Source organism: Sinocyclocheilus grahami, unplaced genomic scaffold, assembly GCF_001515645.1.
Source record: "Sinocyclocheilus grahami isolate Dianchi unplaced genomic scaffold, SAMN03320097.WGS_v1.1 scaffold616.1, whole genome shotgun sequence".
Classification (NCBI taxonomy): domain Eukaryota; kingdom Metazoa; phylum Chordata; class Actinopteri; order Cypriniformes; family Cyprinidae; genus Sinocyclocheilus; species Sinocyclocheilus grahami.
The window spans coordinates 396,315-415,682 of record NW_015505795.1 but is presented as its reverse complement, the minus strand read 5'-3'; the positions used below and the strand labels follow the sequence as shown (position 1 = coordinate 415,682).

Below are 19,368 nucleotides of genomic sequence, written 5' to 3'. Positions count from 1 at the left end.
TATATATATATATATATATATATATATATATATATATATATATATATATATATATATATAATTGATTAAAAGTGTGAATATATATTTATTTTTTCACATTTTAATCAAATGTGATCTTACATTATATCACATATTTATAAAATAAATTATAAATTATACAGCTGTTTGAAAATTATCTGAAAATATGTGAAGTAGGACTGAGGATGCAGTAGATAATGGTTGTGTATTCAATGCATGCAGCACAGACGCAGCATGAGACGTATGTTTAGTTTGCCGTATCAGACACACCCTGAGACGATGCTTCAGTACCTTGACCACATGCTGCGTGCTGGAGGTCTCTGGTTCTTTAAGGGCTTTCTGTTCTTCTCCTGCGCTGGATGTGCTTAAAGTGCTGGCCGTTTCCTCCGCGTTCACCTCGCTCTTTGAGCTCGTCTTCTCGGCCGTCTTATACGGCAGATCCATGCGGAAGGTGATTGCCGTGGAGGCGCAGAAGTCCTCAAAGCCATACAGATACCTGCAGCAGGTTCAACATCACAGATTACCTCGTCACATGATGTAAAACTATGGTCAACTTATCATCACTGCACCTTAAATCACCTAATTGCTGACAGGTATATCAATAATAAATTGACCAGAAAGGTCTTCAGATGATCTGATCCAAATTGAGCAATTTAGTAAAAAATCATAAGCTAAAATTAGCATGAAACGTTGAAATGCTGGTGGCGCTATAGGCTTTGAGCGAGGCAGCGTTATTTTAGTATTTTTTTATATACTATTGCAGTTTTTATTAATGTTTTGAAATGGTTTTTATACTTTTATAATTTCAGATTTAATTTTAATTTGTTACAATTAGTAAACGACTTTTGCACTTTTCTCATTTTATTATTAGTGTTATTTTTTTATGCTATTATTTAAGGTTTAAAATTATTTTATTTTTGTATTTCTTTTAAATATTTTTTATATTTTGCATTTTATTTTTATAAATTTTATTATAATCAGTTTTAGTTTTTATTTTATGTCCAGTCTGTATTTAGTGCTTCAGCTTAATCTAAAAGAAAATGATATATGTTGCCTTGGCAAATAACTGAATATCTATTTTCATGTAATATTTATATTTATTATACGTTTTTTTTTTTTTTTCATAATTTTTATTAGCTTTTTTTAATGTCCAGCTAGTAATTAATGCTTCTTAAACTAAACAAAAATGATAAATGTTGCCTTGGAAAATAACTGAACTGAAGATTTTCATTTAATATTTATAGTTTATTTTATTTAAGCTTTAGTTCAATGAAGAAAACTGTTTTAATAGTTGTCGTAAACAACAATAACCCTGGATAGAAGACGTGTGCCACATTTAGTAACATGAGACAAGAGACAGAACAGGTGCATTCAGTGCTTGTTCTTCTCAAACGTTTTACAATGAGCAGCTCACGGTTTGCGGTCACTGTCGTCAGGGGCTTATGAAGGATGCACGTACTTTCTGTAGGCACATTTGACGTTGTAACCGGCTGCGGAGTTGAGCACGGGGATGCCCAGATCCTGATACACCTGCTTCCAGGCAGATCCGCTCTCGATCTGAAACACAGGGAACACGAGTCAAAGCTAACGCAGACGGAGCAGCAGACCATGTCAAATAAAATCAAACTCACGTTCTCAAATCCTCCGAGCTTATGCACCAGCCTGTAGAGTTTAAAAAGATTGAGATTCTTGTAGCCCAGCACCGGTCGCTTATTGATAGGAGTTCCTGAACAGAACAGCACAGAAACCTCTTAAACATGAATGCATTCGGCAGATGCTTTATACAGAGAGACTTTCAAGATATGCATATCATCAAGCACTCCTTTGACTGCTAGAGCTTGCTATTGTTAAAAATCACTTTCGGTGATTGAAATAAAATAAAATGAAAAAGCACAAGCACATGACTAAAACACACTTAAGTAAGATATTAAACTACAATAGTATAAAAAATAATACTGAAATAACACTGCTCACCTCTATCCTCCATAAATTTGTAAAGCTGCTGCAGGAAGTTGTCCTTCTCTTCTGGGAACGGCTCTACTTCCTCCTGCGTACAGGAAACACACACACAGAGAGTTGGGTGTCATTCAAAGGTGCCTTTTAAAAAACTAGTTAAGCTACACTACGAGCTACTAACTAAAAGTAGTTAAGTACACTGAAGCTACTTAAGAGGACGATATCTTTACAAATATACACTTCCGTTCAAACGTTTATGGTAAGAAAGATTGAATGTTTTTGAAAGAAGTCTCTTCTGTTCACCAAGGCTGCATTTATTTGATCAAAAATAGAGTAAAAATTGTGACATATTTTTACAATTTAAAATAGCTGTTTTCTATTTGAATATATTGTAAGATGCAATTTATTGCTGTGTATTTTCAGCATCATTACTGCAGTCTTCAGTGTCACATGATTCTAAGATGCTGATTTGCTGCTCAATAAACATTTCTGATTATTATCAATGTTGAAAACTGTTATGCTGCTTCATAGTTTTGTGATGCAATCTTTTGTAACATTATAAAATGTTTTTACGGACTTTTAATCAATTTAATGCATTCTTACCTAATAAAATTTAATTCTAAAAACAAAAAACATACCAACCCCAATCAGCAATATATAACAGAAAATGGCAAAAAACTAAACGAACTAATAACACAAACAAAACAAAACAAAAACCCCCCAATCAAAATAACTAAGCTGAAAACAGGGATAAATAACAGGGTTTAACTAATTATTCTGATGCTCAAGGCAAGCATACAATGGCGAGCGAGGGCTCAAATGATTCAGTGTCTCTTTTTTTTTTAAAGAATCAATTAAATGAACCGATTTGCTTAAATGAATCAGACCTCCAGTGATTCATTTGCAAGAGACAACAAGCAGCTGCATAATTCGTAAAGCTGCACATAAAAGGATAGCCATGTAATGTTCGGTTGCTACTTGTTGGAAAAAATAGCTTCTTAAAACGCTGTTATGAAAACGGTCTGGCTGCAATGTGTTTTTCCTCTGTAATCTAGTTTATGTAACTCTGACTGCACACACACGTCAGCCGTCACAAGTCTGAGTAACAGCGAAACCTGTCATCACACGCACAAGCTGTTCATCTATCACTAAATACGCCACTTCAACTCTAAAGGTGATATTTTGTGGTCAATAAATGAAGGTAAACAGACGGCTGATGACAGGAGCTCGTGCTGTAAGAGTGAAAGCTCACACGAACATAAACATTAGTGCTGCGAAAAAATAGCTTCTTAAAACGCTGTTATGAAAACGGTCTGGCTGCGATGTGTTTTTCCTCTGTAATCTAGTTTATGTAACTCTGACTGCACACACACGTCAGCCGTCACAAGTCTGAGTAACAGCGAAACCTGTCATCACACGCACAAGCTGTTCATCTATCACTAAATACGCCACTTCAACTCAAAGGGGATATTTTGTGGTCAATAAATGAAGGTAAACAGACGGCTGATGACAGGAGCTCGTGCTGTAAGAGTGAAAGCTCACACGAACATAAACATTAGTGCTGCTTCAGCAGATTCCTCATTCAATCGCATTCAGTGTTTATAGAAACTTTCCATACACACAATTTAAAAAATCAATAAAATCTTATCTTACAATTCAGACTTTTTTCCCTCAGAACTGCGAGTTTACATATTGCAAATTCAAAAAATGTTCTGTCAAAAATAAGTACTTTCCAGTTTATATCTTGCAATTCTGACTTTTTTTCTTAGACTTCATTCTGAGTTTCATTTTATTTATTTATTCTGTTTCTACCACAAAATAAAATAGGTCATTTTTACTTTTTATCTCAAAATTCCTGATTTTGTATCTCACAATTTTGACCTTTTTTCTGTAATTGCAGGTTTACATCTAGCAATTCTATTTTTTTGTCAAAATTATGAGTTTATATCTTGAAATTAATTTTTCCTGCCACAAATTGTAAAATAATTTTTTTTTACATTTATTTTGAATTTTGACTTTTCCCCTTCAGAATTCGTTTTTTTTTTTGTTGCTTTGTTTCGTTTCCACCGCAGAATAAAAATGTTAAAAAATGTAACAGCAACTTTTTTCCCCTCACAATTTTGACTTTGTTTTTGCAATTCTGAGTTTACATCCAGTAATTCGGTTTACATTTTTTTTTTACCATAAAATGTCAAATAAAAAAAGGTAATTCCAAGTTTATGTCTTACAATTAAGTGGAAACTGAAAGTCTTTTTGCACTCCTTTGACTGCTAGAGCTTGCTATTGTTAAAAATCACTTTCGGTGATTGAAATAAAATAAAATGAAAAAGCACAAGCACATGACTAAAACACACTTAAGTAAGATATTAAACTACAATAGTATAAAAAATAATACTGAAATAACACTGCTCACCTCTATCCTCCATAAATTTGTAAAGCTGCTGCAGGAAGTTGTCCTTCTCTTCTGGGAACGGCTCTACTTCCTCCTGCGTACAGGAAACACACACACAGAGAGTTGGGTGTCATTCAAAGGTGCCTTTTAAAAAACTAGTTAAGCTACACTACGAGCTACTAACTAAAAGTAGTTAAGTACACTGAAGCTACTTAAGAGGACGATATCTTTACAAATATACACTTCCGTTCAAACGTTTATGGTAAGAAAGATTGAATGTTTTTGAAAGAAGTCTCTTCTGTTCACCAAGGCTGCATTTATTTGATCAAAAATAGAGTAAAAATTGTGACATATTTTTACAATTTAAAATAGCTGTTTTCTATTTGAATATATTGTAAGATGCAATTTATTGCTGTGTATTTTCAGCATCATTACTGCAGTCTTCAGTGTCACATGATTCTAAGATGCTGATTTGCTGCTCAATAAACATTTCTGATTATTATCAATGTTGAAAACTGTTATGCTGCTTCATAGTTTTGTGATGCAATCTTTTGTAACATTATAAAATGTTTTTACGGACTTTTAATCAATTTAATGCATTCTTACCTAATAAAATTTAATTCTAAAAACAAAAAACATACCAACCCCAATCAGCAATATATAACAGAAAATGGCAAAAAACTAAACGAACTAATAACACAAACAAAACAAAACAAAAACCCCCCAATCAAAATAACTAAGCTGAAAACAGGGATAAATAACAGGGTTTAACTAATTATTCTGATGCTCAAGGCAAGCATACAATGGCGAGCGAGGGCTCAAATGATTCAGTGTCTCTTTTTTTTTTAAAGAATCAATTAAATGAACCGATTTGCTTAAATGAATCAGACCTCCAGTGATTCATTTGCAAGAGACAACAAGCAGCTGCATAATTCGTAAAGCTGCACATAAAAGGATAGCCATGTAATGTTCGGTTGCTACTTGTTGGAAAAAATAGCTTCTTAAAACGCTGTTATGAAAACGGTCTGGCTGCAATGTGTTTTTCCTCTGTAATCTAGTTTATGTAACTCTGACTGCACACACACGTCAGCCGTCACAAGTCTGAGTAACAGCGAAACCTGTCATCACACGCACAAGCTGTTCATCTATCACTAAATACGCCACTTCAACTCAAAGGGGATATTTTGTGGTCAATAAATGAAGGTAAACAGACGGCTGATGACAGGAGCTCGTGCTGTAAGAGTGAAAGCTCACACGAACATAAACATTAGTGCTGCTTCAGCAGATTCCTCATTCAATCGCATTCAGTGTTTATAGAAACTTTCCATACACACAATTTAAAAAATCAATAAAATCTTATCTTACAATTCAGACTTTTTTCCCTCAGAACTGCGAGTTTACATATTGCAAATTCAAAAAATGTTCTGTCAAAAATAAGTACTTTCCAGTTTATATCTTGCAATTCTGACTTTTTTTCTTAGACTTCATTCTGAGTTTCATTTTATTTATTTATTCTGTTTCTACCACAAAATAAAATAGGTCATTTTTACTTTTTATCTCAAAATTCCTGATTTTGTATCTCACAATTTTGACCTTTTTTCTGTAATTGCAGGTTTACATCTAGCAATTCTATTTTTTTGTCAAAATTATGAGTTTATATCTTGAAATTAATTTTTCCTGCCACAAATTGTAAAATAATTTTTTTTTACATTTATTTTGAATTTTGACTTTTCCCCTTCAGAATTCGTTTTTTTTTTTGTTGCTTTGTTTCGTTTCCACCGCAGAATAAAAATGTTAAAAAATGTAACAGCAACTTTTTTCCCCTCACAATTTTGACTTTGTTTTTGCAATTCTGAGTTTACATCCAGTAATTCGGTTTACATTTTTTTTTTACCATAAAATGTCAAATAAAAAAAGGTAATTCCAAGTTTATGTCTTACAATTAAGTGGAAACTGAAAGTCTTTTTCCACAGAATTCATCAGGGTTTTTTGTGCCACCAAATAAAAAACTAAAAAGGTCATTTTTATCTCAAAATAACTTTTCCCTCACAATTGTGAGCTTACATCTCGCAACTGTTTTTATTTCTGCCACAAAATATAAGAGAAAATTTCAGTTTTCACAATTGACATTTTTACTCACAATTCCGAGGTTTTATCTCACATACGTTTTTAAACTCCAAATGAACTATTACACCTCACAATTACAATTCTAAGTTTCTATCTTGCCGTTTTGAGTTTATATCTTATATCTTGACAGAAAAGTGAGGGGGGAAAAAATCAGAAATGAGAGACAAAAATTGCAATGATTTTTTTTTTTTTTTTTAAATCAGGTGGCGAAAACAAGCTTCCATTGATTTTGAATATTTGAGTGACGTCAAACCAAACAAAGGGCAATTTTTCTCCCCAGCACATGCTTTATGATTATAAATGGTGCGGTCACCTCTTCCTCCTCTCTGCTGGCCTCTTCCTCTTGTTCGTCCTCCTCATCCTCTTCCTCACTGCTGGAGCTTTCATCCTTCACCTCTGTCCTCCACGTGTTGGGCACAGTGCCGTTACGCTGGAAATTCCACGCTGCATCTAACGCTGTGAAACACAAACACAGAGAATGGAATTAAAACGAGCTGCATGTGACTTGAAATCCCTTGTTTGGTCCGTCATTTATTTCCACTTTCAACGTTCCGGCCCACCACTTTTTCAGAGGCCTTGGCTTAGGAAGTATTTTTCACATTCTTTCTCTCCATAGGGATTAAAAAAAAAAAAAAAGTATTTGTTAAAGAGTTCTAAGCCATGAACCAAACTAAGCAGCTACAAGGCGAAATATAACATTACAAACTTTGATTAAAGCAAAAAAGTATTTGAAAATCGGACAAAAAGAAAGATACAAGACTCTGTACTTCACAGCTTTAATGGGGGAAAGAACTACAACAAAGAAGCTTTGCAAATGGCAATCAAACTGGATAAATATAAAAAGAATTTATTTAAAGATGTTGATTATGTTTATAGAAAACATATATATTATGTTTATGGCAGAATATGCATATTGTGTACATCGGGTCAAAAAAGCATTGTTGAGAGTAAAAAAATAAAAAAAAAATAAAAAAAAGAGATGTTGCATTGGTGCATAAGCCACATTTCATTATTAAATTCAGGGGGGGGAAATTAAATGTTTACAAATTATTTGTATTTTTTGTTAATATTTTGAATTCGATTTTATTTTTGTGTTTTCTTGTGTTTTCATTTTAATTTTGCTTAAAGTTTTGATAATTTTGTTGTGCGTTTTTGTCATTTTTATTAGTATTTTGCTATTTTTATTTAATTTTATTAAAGGGGTCATATGATGTTGCTAAAAAGAACATTATTTTGTGTATTTGGTGTAATGAAATGTGTTTATGCGGTTTAAGGTTCAAAAAACACATTATTTTCCACATACTGTACATTAATGTTTCTCCTCTATGCCCCGCCTTTCTGAAACGCATTGATTTTTACAAAGCTCATTGGTCTGAAAAGCGAGGTGTGCTGTGATTGGCCAGCTATCCAGTGCGTTGTGATTGGCCGAATACCTCAAGCGTGTGACGGAAATGTTACGCCCCTCACCATACTGTGATGCTCTGTCCGGCCGGAGCAACGAGACAAAAACATTAAAACCCATTATAAACGAGGCATTCGTTGCATCCAGTGGGGACATAATTATGGATTATAATGACTTATACTGTCTTTTTACGCTTTGCGTTGCATCGCGCCGCGTAAACATAAAACCATGTCTGCATTTGTGATCGGAGAAATGACAAACAACAAGCCCTACTCTACACTGCCCAAAACTCACGTTTGAATCATCAGTGGCAAATTCTTTAAATGAAAACGTACTTACAGGCTGTGAGTCAGAAGCGCCAGACTGTCCTTGCAAAGTTGGAATTGCCCCACTTTATAGAGACAGAACCAGCATTGTAGTCTACTCTCCCAGGATCAGGAAACAGTCCTCCATAAAATGTGCTGCACACATCTGAATATTTGGGTTGAAGTGTTCTGGAACAGTGTTGTAAATACAACTTAACCACTGATTTCTAGTCCTGTCCTCTTTTGGAAGACCAAACAAAGTAGTTTTCGCTTTCACAACGAAACACAGCGTCTTCACGACATGGCGGCAGCAACAATACTACAGCGAGAATAAAAGTTATGCCTTCTTTCTTTGCGTGAACATTTGGGCGGCGTTATGCAAATCTTCCCACATAGTGACGTAGACATGTGGGGGCGTGTTAGAACGAGCCGTTTTAGGTAGGTGTGGCTGACTCTTAACTTTTATAAAGAATATCTCTTTGGATTTGAGACTTTAGTCTTTGCAACTTTACAGATCTTCTTTATGCACCAAGAGCTTGTAACACTCCAAAGAGAAAGGAAACATTTTAATCGTATCATATGACCCTTTTAAGCATGTCTATAGTTTTTTAATGAATATATATATATTTTAGTAAGTTGTAGTTTTTAGTTTTAGTTTATTTAGTACTTCCACTTAAACTACTGAAATAAAATATTTTTATATATTTACTTATTTCACTAAATGTTTATTTTATTCCAAGCAATGAAAATGTTTTTTATTTAATGATAATACCCCTGCCCTGAATACACACTGATCTGCGCGTCACACTGTTTCTCACCTGGTCTGAGTCCTGCGTCCGCTTTAGGAGCTTTCTCTTCATCCAGCACTCGAATGTCTTTCCGCAAAACTGTGTAACTATAAGATCAAATACAACACTGTTAGCAGTGATTCATCACATATGAGAGAACACATAATAAATAGCATCATCTTTGAGTGAGTTACTGATCATAATTCAACACACTGCTGTATAGATTACAGTGAATATCGATTACACTTTTTATTGCATTTCATTGCTTGCAAAAACATGAATGCACTACTTTAAGAATTTATTCCAGACATCCACCAAATCAGCATCATCACACTGTTTCTTAAAAAAATTCACCAAATGCCAAAACCTTTATCCTGGGAAAACAGCATGTAATTAAGGAACAGGCCATTTCTCGGCACCAGATATGAAATTAGGCTCTTTCTATTCGGAAAAGCAACCAATCAGTAAGTCTCACACCCTAGCAACCATCCAGAGCACCTTAGCAACCGAATAAGAACATAAACCAGGTCTTATCCAACATCCCCTTAAAAGCATTTGGACACCTAAAAATCATAGCTGAAATATCAAGATGGTATTTATTACTGCATGTGTGCTCAAACTCTGAATCAGCTGCTGTTTTGGTGGGTTTTAGTGGATGCATGAAGTCACAGACCTTCAGCAGCTGCTTTATTGAGGGAATTAAGAGGTGATTATTAGCTAGCAGACATGTCTTTGTTCATGAATATTTAGAAATCTACATGGGCCAGTGATGTCATTACTATGCCGCGGCCGACACTAGAGGGAGCAGTGAAGATGTGCACAGAAACCCAGCGCTACAGGTAACCTGTGCAACTCTCAAGCTTTTCATTGTGAAATAACACTTATGCACTGCAGTTCAAAAGTGCTTTATAGAAAACAATACTTTTATTTAGCAAGGATGCATTAAATTGATCTGAAGTGACAGTAAAGACATTTATAATGTTACAGAAGATTTCTATTTCAAATAAGTGCTGCCCTTTTGAACTTTCTATTCATCAAAGAATCCTGAAAAATAAAATGCATCACGGTTTCCACAAAAATTTTGTGCAGCACAGCTGTCTTCAACATTGATAATAATCAGAAATGTTTCTTGAGCAGCAGATCAGCATATTATACTGATTTCTGAAGATCATGTGACACTGAAGACTGGAGGAATGATGCTGAAAATACAGCTGCGCATCACAGAAATACATTATATTTTAAAAATATATTAACTTAGAAAACAGCTATTTTAAATTGCAATTACTGATTTTACTGCATTTTTAATGAAATAAAAGCAGCCTTGGTGAGCAAAACAGACTTCAAAAACAAAAATAAATCTTACCGACCGCAAACTTTTGAACAGTAGACCATAGACTATATTTATACACAAACACACACACACACATATACATATATATATATATATGTATGTGTGTGTGTGTGTTTTATGACATTTTCATACATGAAGCTTGAGATGTTATTATCTGTTTGTGTTAATGCACCAAAATCATAAATGACATATTAGGGACTAAGCAACCACCTAGTAACCACCCTAGCAACCTCAATTAGAGCACCTTAGCAACCGATTACCAGCATCCAGGCAATTTAGGGACTGTTGTCAATCCATAGAAGCACGACATTATAAATGATCTGTCTAGTTATTGAATCATCAGAAGCTCCGGTCTGTATATTGGCGGTTCTCACAGGTTTAACAAAATAATATCTCCATAAGCAGACATTTCTCAGCATAACGCTTGAATGCCTTCGGCCGCGGCAGTATAAATTGATTTCAGAAGGTTAATCTGAGATGGGCGTTTAACTACAATATTCTCTGACGGTCTTCATTACATGATGCCCAGCAGTGGCATCTTTCCTCGTTTTTTTAGCTTTCTGCTTTCCGCCACATTTAATGGATGTTTTGTAAAATCACAGCTATAAACAGACACAATGCTGTGAAATAAAAGCACATGTGCCGCTTTCATAGCTTGACTTTCTGCAGCTCGAGCGCTAAAAGTAGAAGCACGGACTGAAATAACTTCATTTGAAAGTTACTCACAATTTTCCATCTTTGAAGGAGCGAACAAAAACGTTGTCTTTCTTCATCGTCACATCTTCATGACAGTCTGGAGAGATGACCTTTAGAAAATGAAGAGAGAAACAGAGGATGGATGAGCACTTCAATGAGAAAACATTATTTGATGTCATTTTAGTCATAAAGTCATTTGTCTCCATTTGCAAAAAATAAAAAATAAAGTTTTACGCTTGAAGAAATGAATGCTAGACACAAGCGGGTCTATTTTTAACTTCAAAATATTTCATAATTATTATATGCAAACGTGTTACTGTTCCAGTTGTTTGTACCAATTAAGTTATAAGGAATAATTGATACTTAATGACAGAAGTCTCTTTTGCTCACCAAGGCTGCATTTATTTGATAAAAAAATATAATATTGTGAAATATTATCACAATTCAAAAAACTATTTTTTATGTGAATATACTTTAAAATGTATTTTATTCCCGTGATGCAAAGCTGAATTTTCAGAATCATTACTTCAGTCTTCAGTGTCACATGATCCTTCAGAAGTTAAGCAATGAAAATTCAGCACTGCATCACAGGAATAAATTACATTTAAAATATATGCAAATAGAAAACAGTTATTTTAAGTTGTAATAATATTTTACAATATTAAAATATTTACTGTATTTTGACCAAATAAATGCTGCCATGAAAAAAAATATCAAAAATTTTGACCGGTAGAATAATATCATAAATAATGAATTTGAGCTTAATATGAATATTATGAGAGCTGTGCATTACTAAGAAAGAAAAAGTTAATTGTTAATTGATTTGAATAATGTTTTCAGGCCCTGGTGTTTCCAGGTCTTTCTTGACTGCAGGAACCCATGGCAATGTTGTGAAAAAAATCAAATTAAAATAAAAAAAGACTTGGTGCACCTTGAGAATCCATTAATAAGGACAAGATCCACATTCTAACAAAATGACTAACTAAACTAAACGACATTTTCAAACGACTGCTACACCCACGTCTTTTCCTTTTATTTCATCAGAAGCCACCTTTGACCTCAGATGAGCAGCAGGATGGGCATCAGCAAACCCCAGGAGCACATGTCACGGCCGTTCATTTGCTTTACTTTCTTTCTGAATGCTGTGATTCTGCTGAGAGTCGTGAGGAGGAGTCAGAGAGCGACGCAAAACACTACGCCAACAACAACAACTCGCAGAGCTAGCAGCTGTATTTAAAGAGACAGCGTCTGGTTTGCCGTGACTCTGTGAATCATCAACTACTGCATGCAAACGAGAGACAGAGTCAGAGAGAGTCTGTTAGCATGCCGCACAATACATGCAGCTTCAGGAAGCAAGGTGTAGTTTAATTCTGCAGGAAGACTCTCTCCTGATCATGAGGTTTAAAGGGGAAGCATGGCGTTTTCTGGATGTTATAACAGTTTTTAGTGTGTCAGGAGTCAGTCATTAATAGTCTGACATCCTGAAAAGGGAAATACCATGACGCTTTTAAAACATTGATCTGTTTGTTTGAGCGGCCCGATGCGTCAGCATAAATAATGACGTGAGTTTTGGATGGGACTTTTCAGAGATACTAAATGATTGGATGTTACACCATGACCACTCCCTCTCTCCTTGGTCTTTAAAAATGACTGACATAAATTTAGTGATCAAGTGTAACACCCTTATGGAAATATGATAATATTTTGTAATTATCATTTAAATCTGACTAATTTTCTAATTGTTTGTCATAAATCAACATCTCAGGAAAATGTTATGGGGTTTCAAATCAAAATATGAGCTTCTGTTATGAAACAGGACATCAGTTTCATACCCATTCATGTCCACTGTAGAGGACACCAGGACTTAAAGCATGTTTATTACACATTTTGGGAGACACAACAAATGAAAAGAGAAAAAATATATATATATTCCTATTAAATATTATGAAAATCTTGCTAATTATTACTCCCATTATTGCACTTATTTGTTCATTCTATGTTACCCCAAAAACACATTGATATGCAAATTAGATACAGTTTATAGATACATTGTATATAATGGGAAAACTCGTTTATGGCCATTTTACACACATTTTGCATAAAGAAAAATGGTTTTTAAAAATATCTTTCATAACATAGTTGAGAATCATCTTTATACAAAGTTTGGTGTAAAAAAAAATTAAAATGTATTTGTGATTAAAACAAAAATCCCACTGTTTTTGCCTTTTCATGTTTATTCATGTCTTTTTATTTGTTTTAAAACAGAACTTTTTTAAGTCCCGATGTCCTCTACAAATAATAAATGAACGTTTTATTTTTTATGCTCTAAACAATGTAATGACATGACAAAATACCAAATTCACAAAACTGTTTTTTCCTGGTAGTCAGGAGGATATGAATGGCCTTGTTAAAAATAGAATGTATATTAAACAAACATTGAAAACACTACTACTAGTAATATATTTTATTTTATACAGTATGAAATAAAATTCAATATTACATGCAAGTAAAAACATTTTGAAATCAATTGAAATTAATTATATTTATGCACAAAATAAGGTTTTGTAAAAGTGAAAGTTTCAAATACAGCACCATTTGAATTCAATGTAAAAAGTATATAAAGAAACTGAAATATACTTTTTAGTACACATCATTTATTTATTTTAATATCATTTAAAATAATTATTACAATTTATATAATATTACAATTATAATAATTATTAGGGATTATAACTGCGCTCCAGTACTCGTGTTCAGACAAAGAAACGCAGACAGCAGAATGGAGTTATTAGAGATTAAGGATGTCTACATAGGGCTGGGTATCGAGTTCGATACTTTTTAGGCACCGACCGAATTGCCTTGATACTATCGAGTATCGAAAAACGTCTCGTTGTTCGGTACCACATTTCAATACCTAAGGGGTTAATCTCATCAGTGTCCGTGAGCCAATGAAGGCCCGGGTATACTTCACTTTCCGCATTCCGTTCCGTCATGCGCTCAGCCGGACTAGCTCGACACAGGCACAGTTTTGGCGCTTTTCCACTGCGTGGTACGACTCGGCTCGGTACGGCTCGGTACGGCACGGCACGGCTCGGTTTGCGCTTCCACTGCAGTTTAGTATCGCTTTAGAGTGGGTGGGATTATTCACATGTCGTTATAGTTGCGCCGCCTCTACGACTCCTAAAAAACGTTTTCATTCCGCATCGCCCCATCAAGCTCTCGCTGGATCCGCTCCTCTGCTATCAACGAGAGGAACGTCTGTTCTTCCGCAACAGGGGGAACAGCCACTTTTTGGTTGTTAAAAAAAGGTGCGCTCGTTCAAAACAGTTGCGTTCGATCCTTCGCTGGCTGTGCTGATTTAAATCTAGCGGGTCTGTTTGTGTCTCATGTCGCAAGTTCAGTGATGATTTACTCCGGCCAATCCGTGATCAGCAGAGTTTACACGTCATGTTTTGGTAACGGTACGGTTCGCTTGGAACTCCAACCGAGGTGGTACTAAAAAAAGTACCAGGTACCAGGTACTGTACCCAGTGGAAAACCCTCAAAAAGTGAACCGTACCGAGCCGTACCGTGCCGTACCATGCAGTGGAAAAGCGCCATTTGACTTGCGCTCTGTCTCAACTTTCACCTCGCGCATGCGCTGTTGTACGCGGACCATCCGCGCAGTCTCAAAAAATTCCTTGCTCGCGGATGGGGTGCACGGCTGTCTGTGAGCCCTCCTGATGACGAAAACGACGTAATGTGGACGCGGACGGTCGAAGTATACTTTGGCCTTAAGCCTGCAGCACTAGCCGGTGTGTTCGACTAGAAGAGGTGCGGCGCAGATCGATCAGTGTTTGACATCCGCGAGAGCGATTCGAAAGCGCACGGTCTTCTCTCTATAGCTCTCATGGTATTGTAATACACGGATCGGTCTGCACAGTCGGTCCGCGTCAAGTCGAACACACCTACTAGTTTACACCGGTTACACTCAAGAGATGTGGCGCACACGGGAGGCTGTAGTGTGAATGCGTCCCAGCCCCCATAGATGTAAGGCTACATTTAAACTGGTGCGTTTATTTTTTTAAATGAAAGCGATCCTCGTCATACTGGCGTTTCCACTGCGTTTCAAGCCGGCTTTCCACTATCTCCAACAAACGACAGACCGGTCATTCAGTCATTCATTTCCAATGGAGAGTAGCGCGGGAGCTGCGTGGAGTTCCCATCATATGCAGATGTCCGTTCATACTACACGACCGAAAGTGCGTGTTATGTGACCATTCATTCAAGACAATAAATAAGATTTATATTCCGCTTTTACTCAAAACTCACTTTAAACCACCATCGAGTGTTTGTAATAACTTCCGATTGCCGTCTAATGTGTGTTTTGGCCATGTAATGTTGCTGAAATTAGACATGTTATTACCTCAGAGCAGCGATCATGGAAGAGAGAGCACAAGCAGACAGCACTGGAAGCTGCTAATGCTCATCAGTAAATCAGTGGAAAATAAATAGAAATCATGATTCTGTCTGAGCTATGTGTTTTAAAACGAACACGCACTAGTGTAAATGTAGCCTAACAGATGTGTAAACTGAAGACTATTTGAGCTTTATTAAAACTATTTGCACTGATTTATTGTGTTGTTTACATTTTGTTCCTTTGTGCAGTGGCTCAGGAGATGAGTCTTTGAGTTTGTATAAGCATCAACAAGCTGAAAAATAAAACCAAAGTTTTTTTTTGTTTTTTTAGATAATGTATTCTTGTTAAAATTTATTTCATAAAATTGGTATTTTAATGGCACAAAAGATTAACGCGCGTTGTCTGACAACAGAAACAGTCAAATATATAAATGAAAAGTTTTATTGAGAATTTGGCTGCATCAAATTACAGTATGTGGGCACAGAGAGGCAAACAAATGTCATAATAAATAATAAATGCACATTTTGCATGCTCAGAAGAAGTGAGCTGCCCTGTCCAGCAAATAATGTAAACAGGCTTGTGTAAGTAAATGAATTGCTCAGTGCAAAGAAAGAGAAGTAATGGGAGCCTGGTATTTCTATGTTCTTTTTTCATGTGCCTTGAATGCGTTTTGTTCACATCTTGAACGTGTTGTGTTCAACCAAGTTTCTGCCTTTCTCACACAGAGCAACCTCCTGGACAGCAACCAATCTGGCTTCAGAAGTGGACATTCGACAGAGACTGCCTTGCTCTCAGTTGTTGAAGCCCTAAGACTGGCAAGAGCGGCTTCCAAATCTTCTATACTTATCTTGCTGGATCTGTCCGCTGCTTTTGATATGGTGAACCACCAGATTCTCATGGAATCACTAGGTCGTCATTCAGAAACATGGCTTTTCATATCACTGCTATGCTGATGACACTCAGCTCTACCTCTCATCCCATCCTGATGATCTGACGATAGCTGCTTGCATCTCAGCTTGTCTAACAGACATTTCTTGCTGGATGATGGACCATCACCTTCAACTCAACCTGGCTAAGACAGAACTGCTTGTGGTTTCAACAAACCCATCACTTTATCCGTCTGTTCTTCCGCAACAGGGGGAACAGCCACTTTTTGGTTGTTAAAAAAAGGTGCGCTCGTTCAAAACAGTTGCGTTCGATCCTTCGCTGGCTGTGCTGATTTAAATCTAGCGGGTCTGTTTGTGTCTCATGTCGCAAGTTCAGTGATGATTTACTCCGGCCAATCCGTGATCAGCAGAGTTTACACGTCATGTTTTGGTAACGGTACGGTTCGCTTGGAACTCCAACCGAGGTGGTACTAAAAAAAGTACCAGGTACCAGGTACTGTACCCAGTGGAAAACCCTCAAAAAGTGAACCGTACCGAGCCGTACCGTGCCGTACCATGCAGTGGAAAAGCGCCATTTGACTTGCGCTCTGTCTCAACTTTCACCTCGCGCATGCGCTGTTGTACGCGGACCATCCGCGCAGTCTCAAAAAATTCCTTGCTCGCGGATGGGGTGCACGGCTGTCTGTGAGCCCTCCTGATGACGAAAACGACGTAATGTGGACGCGGACGGTCGAAGTATACTTTGGCCTTAAGCCTGCAGCACTAGCCGGTGTGTTCGACTAGAAGAGGTGCGGCGCAGATCGATCAGTGTTTGACATCCGCGAGAGCGATTCGAAAGCGCACGGTCTTCTCTCTATAGCTCTCATGGTATTGTAATACACGGATCGGTCTGCACAGTCGGTCCGCGTCAAGTCAAACACACCGACTAGTTTACACCGGTTACACTCAGAGATGTGGCGCACATGTGAGGTTTTAGTGCGAATGCGTCCCAGCCCCCATAGATGTAAGGCTACATTTACACTGCTGCGTTTGTTTTAAAATGAAAACGATCCTCGTCATACTGCCGTTTCCACTGCGTTTGAAGCCGGCTTTCCACTATCTCCGACAAACGACAGACCAGTCATTCATTTCCAATGGAGAGTAGCGCGGGAGCTGCGTGGAGTTCCCATCATATGCAGATGTCCGTTCATACTACACGACCGAAAGTGCGTGTTATGTGACCATTCATTCAAGACAATAAATAAGATTTATATTCCGCTTTTACTCAAAACTCACTTTAAACCACCATCGAGTGTTTGTAATAACTTCCGATTGCCGTCTAATGTGTGTTTTGGCCATGTAATGTTGCTGAAATTAGATATGTTATTACCTCAGAGCAGCGATCATGGAAGAGAGAGCACAAGCAGACAGCACTGGAAGCTGCTAATGCTCATCAGTAAATCAGTGGAAAATAAATAGAAATCATGATTCTGTCTGAGCTATGTGTTTTAAAACGAACACGCACTAGTGTAAATGTAGCCTAACAGATGTGTAAACTGAAGACTATTTGAGCTTTATTAAAACTATTTGCACTGATTTATTGTGTTGTTTACATTTTGTTCCTTTGTGCAGTGGCTCAGGAGATGAGTCTTTGAGTTTGTATAAGCATCAACAAGCTGAAAAATAAAACCAAAGTTTTTTTTTGTTTTTTTAGATAATGTATTCTTGTTAAAATTTATTTCATAAAATTGGTATTTTAATGGCACAAAAGATTAACGCGCGTTGTCTGACAACAGAAACAGTCAAATATATAAATGAAAAGTTTTATTGAGAATTTGGCTGCATCAAATTACAGTATGTGGGCACAGAGAGGCAAACAAATGTCATAATAAATAATAAATGCACATTTTGCATGCTCAGAAGAAGTGAGCTGCCCTGTCCAGCAAATAATGTAAATAGGCTTGTGTAAGTAAATGAATTGCTCAGTGCAAAGAAAGAGAAGTAATGGGAGCCTGGTATTTCTATGTTCTTTTTTCATGTGCCTTGAATGTGTTTTGTTCACATCTTGAACGTGTTGTAAGTTTCTGAGTTTCTGCCTTTCTCACACAGAGCAACCTCCTGGACAGCAACCAATCTGGCTTCAGAAGTGGACATTCGTGCCTTGCTCCCTTGCTCTCAGTTGTTGAAGCCCTAAGACTGGCAAGAGCGGCTTCCAAATCTTCTATACTTATCTTGCTGGATCTGTCCGCTGCTTTTGATATGGTGAACCACCAGATTCTCATGGAATCACTAGGTTCTGTCATTCAGAAACATGGCTTTTCATATCACTGCTATGCTGATGACACTCCACTCAGCTCTACCTCTCATCCCATCCTGATGATCTGACGATAGCTGCTTGCATCTCAGCTTGTCTAACAGACATTTCTTGCTGGATGATGGACCATCACCTTCAACTCAACCTGGCTAAGACAGAACTGCTTGTGGTTTCAACAAACCCATCACTTTATCAAAATGTCACCATCCAGTTAGGCTCATCAACCATAACTCCTTCAAAAACAGTCAGAAACCTGATGATAAGCTGAATTTCTCAGACTACATTGCTAAAACTGCCCGGTCCTGCAGATTTGCTTTATACAACATTAGGAAGATCAGGCCCTTTCTTTCAGAACATGCAACACAACTCATTGTTCAAGCTCTTAGTCTATCCAGGCTGGACTATTGCAACGATCTCTTGGCAGGTCTTCCAGCCACTTCTATCAAACCTCTACAATTAATCTGAAATGCAGCTGCAAGATTAATCTTTAATGAGCAGAAAAGAACGCATGTAACACCTCTGTTAATCAATTTGCACTGCAATAAAATTCAAGGCATTAATGTTTGCCTACAAAACCACCACTGGCTCTGCACTAGCTTACCTAAATTCATTACTTCAGAGTTATGTGCCCTCTAGAAGCTTGCATTCTGCAAGTGAGCATATTATTGTGCCATCTCAAAGAGGCACAAAATCACTTTCACAGACTTTTTCTTTTTTCATTAACTGTTTCCTCCTGGTGGAATGACCTGCCCAA

At 36.7% G+C, this 19,368-nt stretch overlaps 1 protein-coding gene across 1 annotated transcript in view; it reads right to left on the bottom strand.

Annotated features, from left to right (window-relative positions):
- The window catches only part of arid4b (AT-rich interaction domain 4B), a 94,770-nt gene that overhangs the window by 25,311 nt on the left and 50,091 nt on the right, over positions 1 to 19,368 (bottom strand). Inside the window, exons 7-13 of the mRNA XM_016241241.1 lie at positions 11,066 to 11,145; positions 9,019 to 9,095; positions 6,807 to 6,949; positions 4,388 to 4,460; positions 1,650 to 1,744; positions 1,478 to 1,575; positions 310 to 514 (exon numbers count right to left, since the gene is read on the bottom strand). Coding sequence (XP_016096727.1) covers positions 310 to 514; positions 1,478 to 1,575; positions 1,650 to 1,744; positions 4,388 to 4,460; positions 6,807 to 6,949; positions 9,019 to 9,095; positions 11,066 to 11,145 — 771 coding nt within the window. The remainder of the gene's footprint in view (positions 1 to 309; positions 515 to 1,477; positions 1,576 to 1,649; positions 1,745 to 4,387; positions 4,461 to 6,806; positions 6,950 to 9,018; positions 9,096 to 11,065; positions 11,146 to 19,368) is intronic.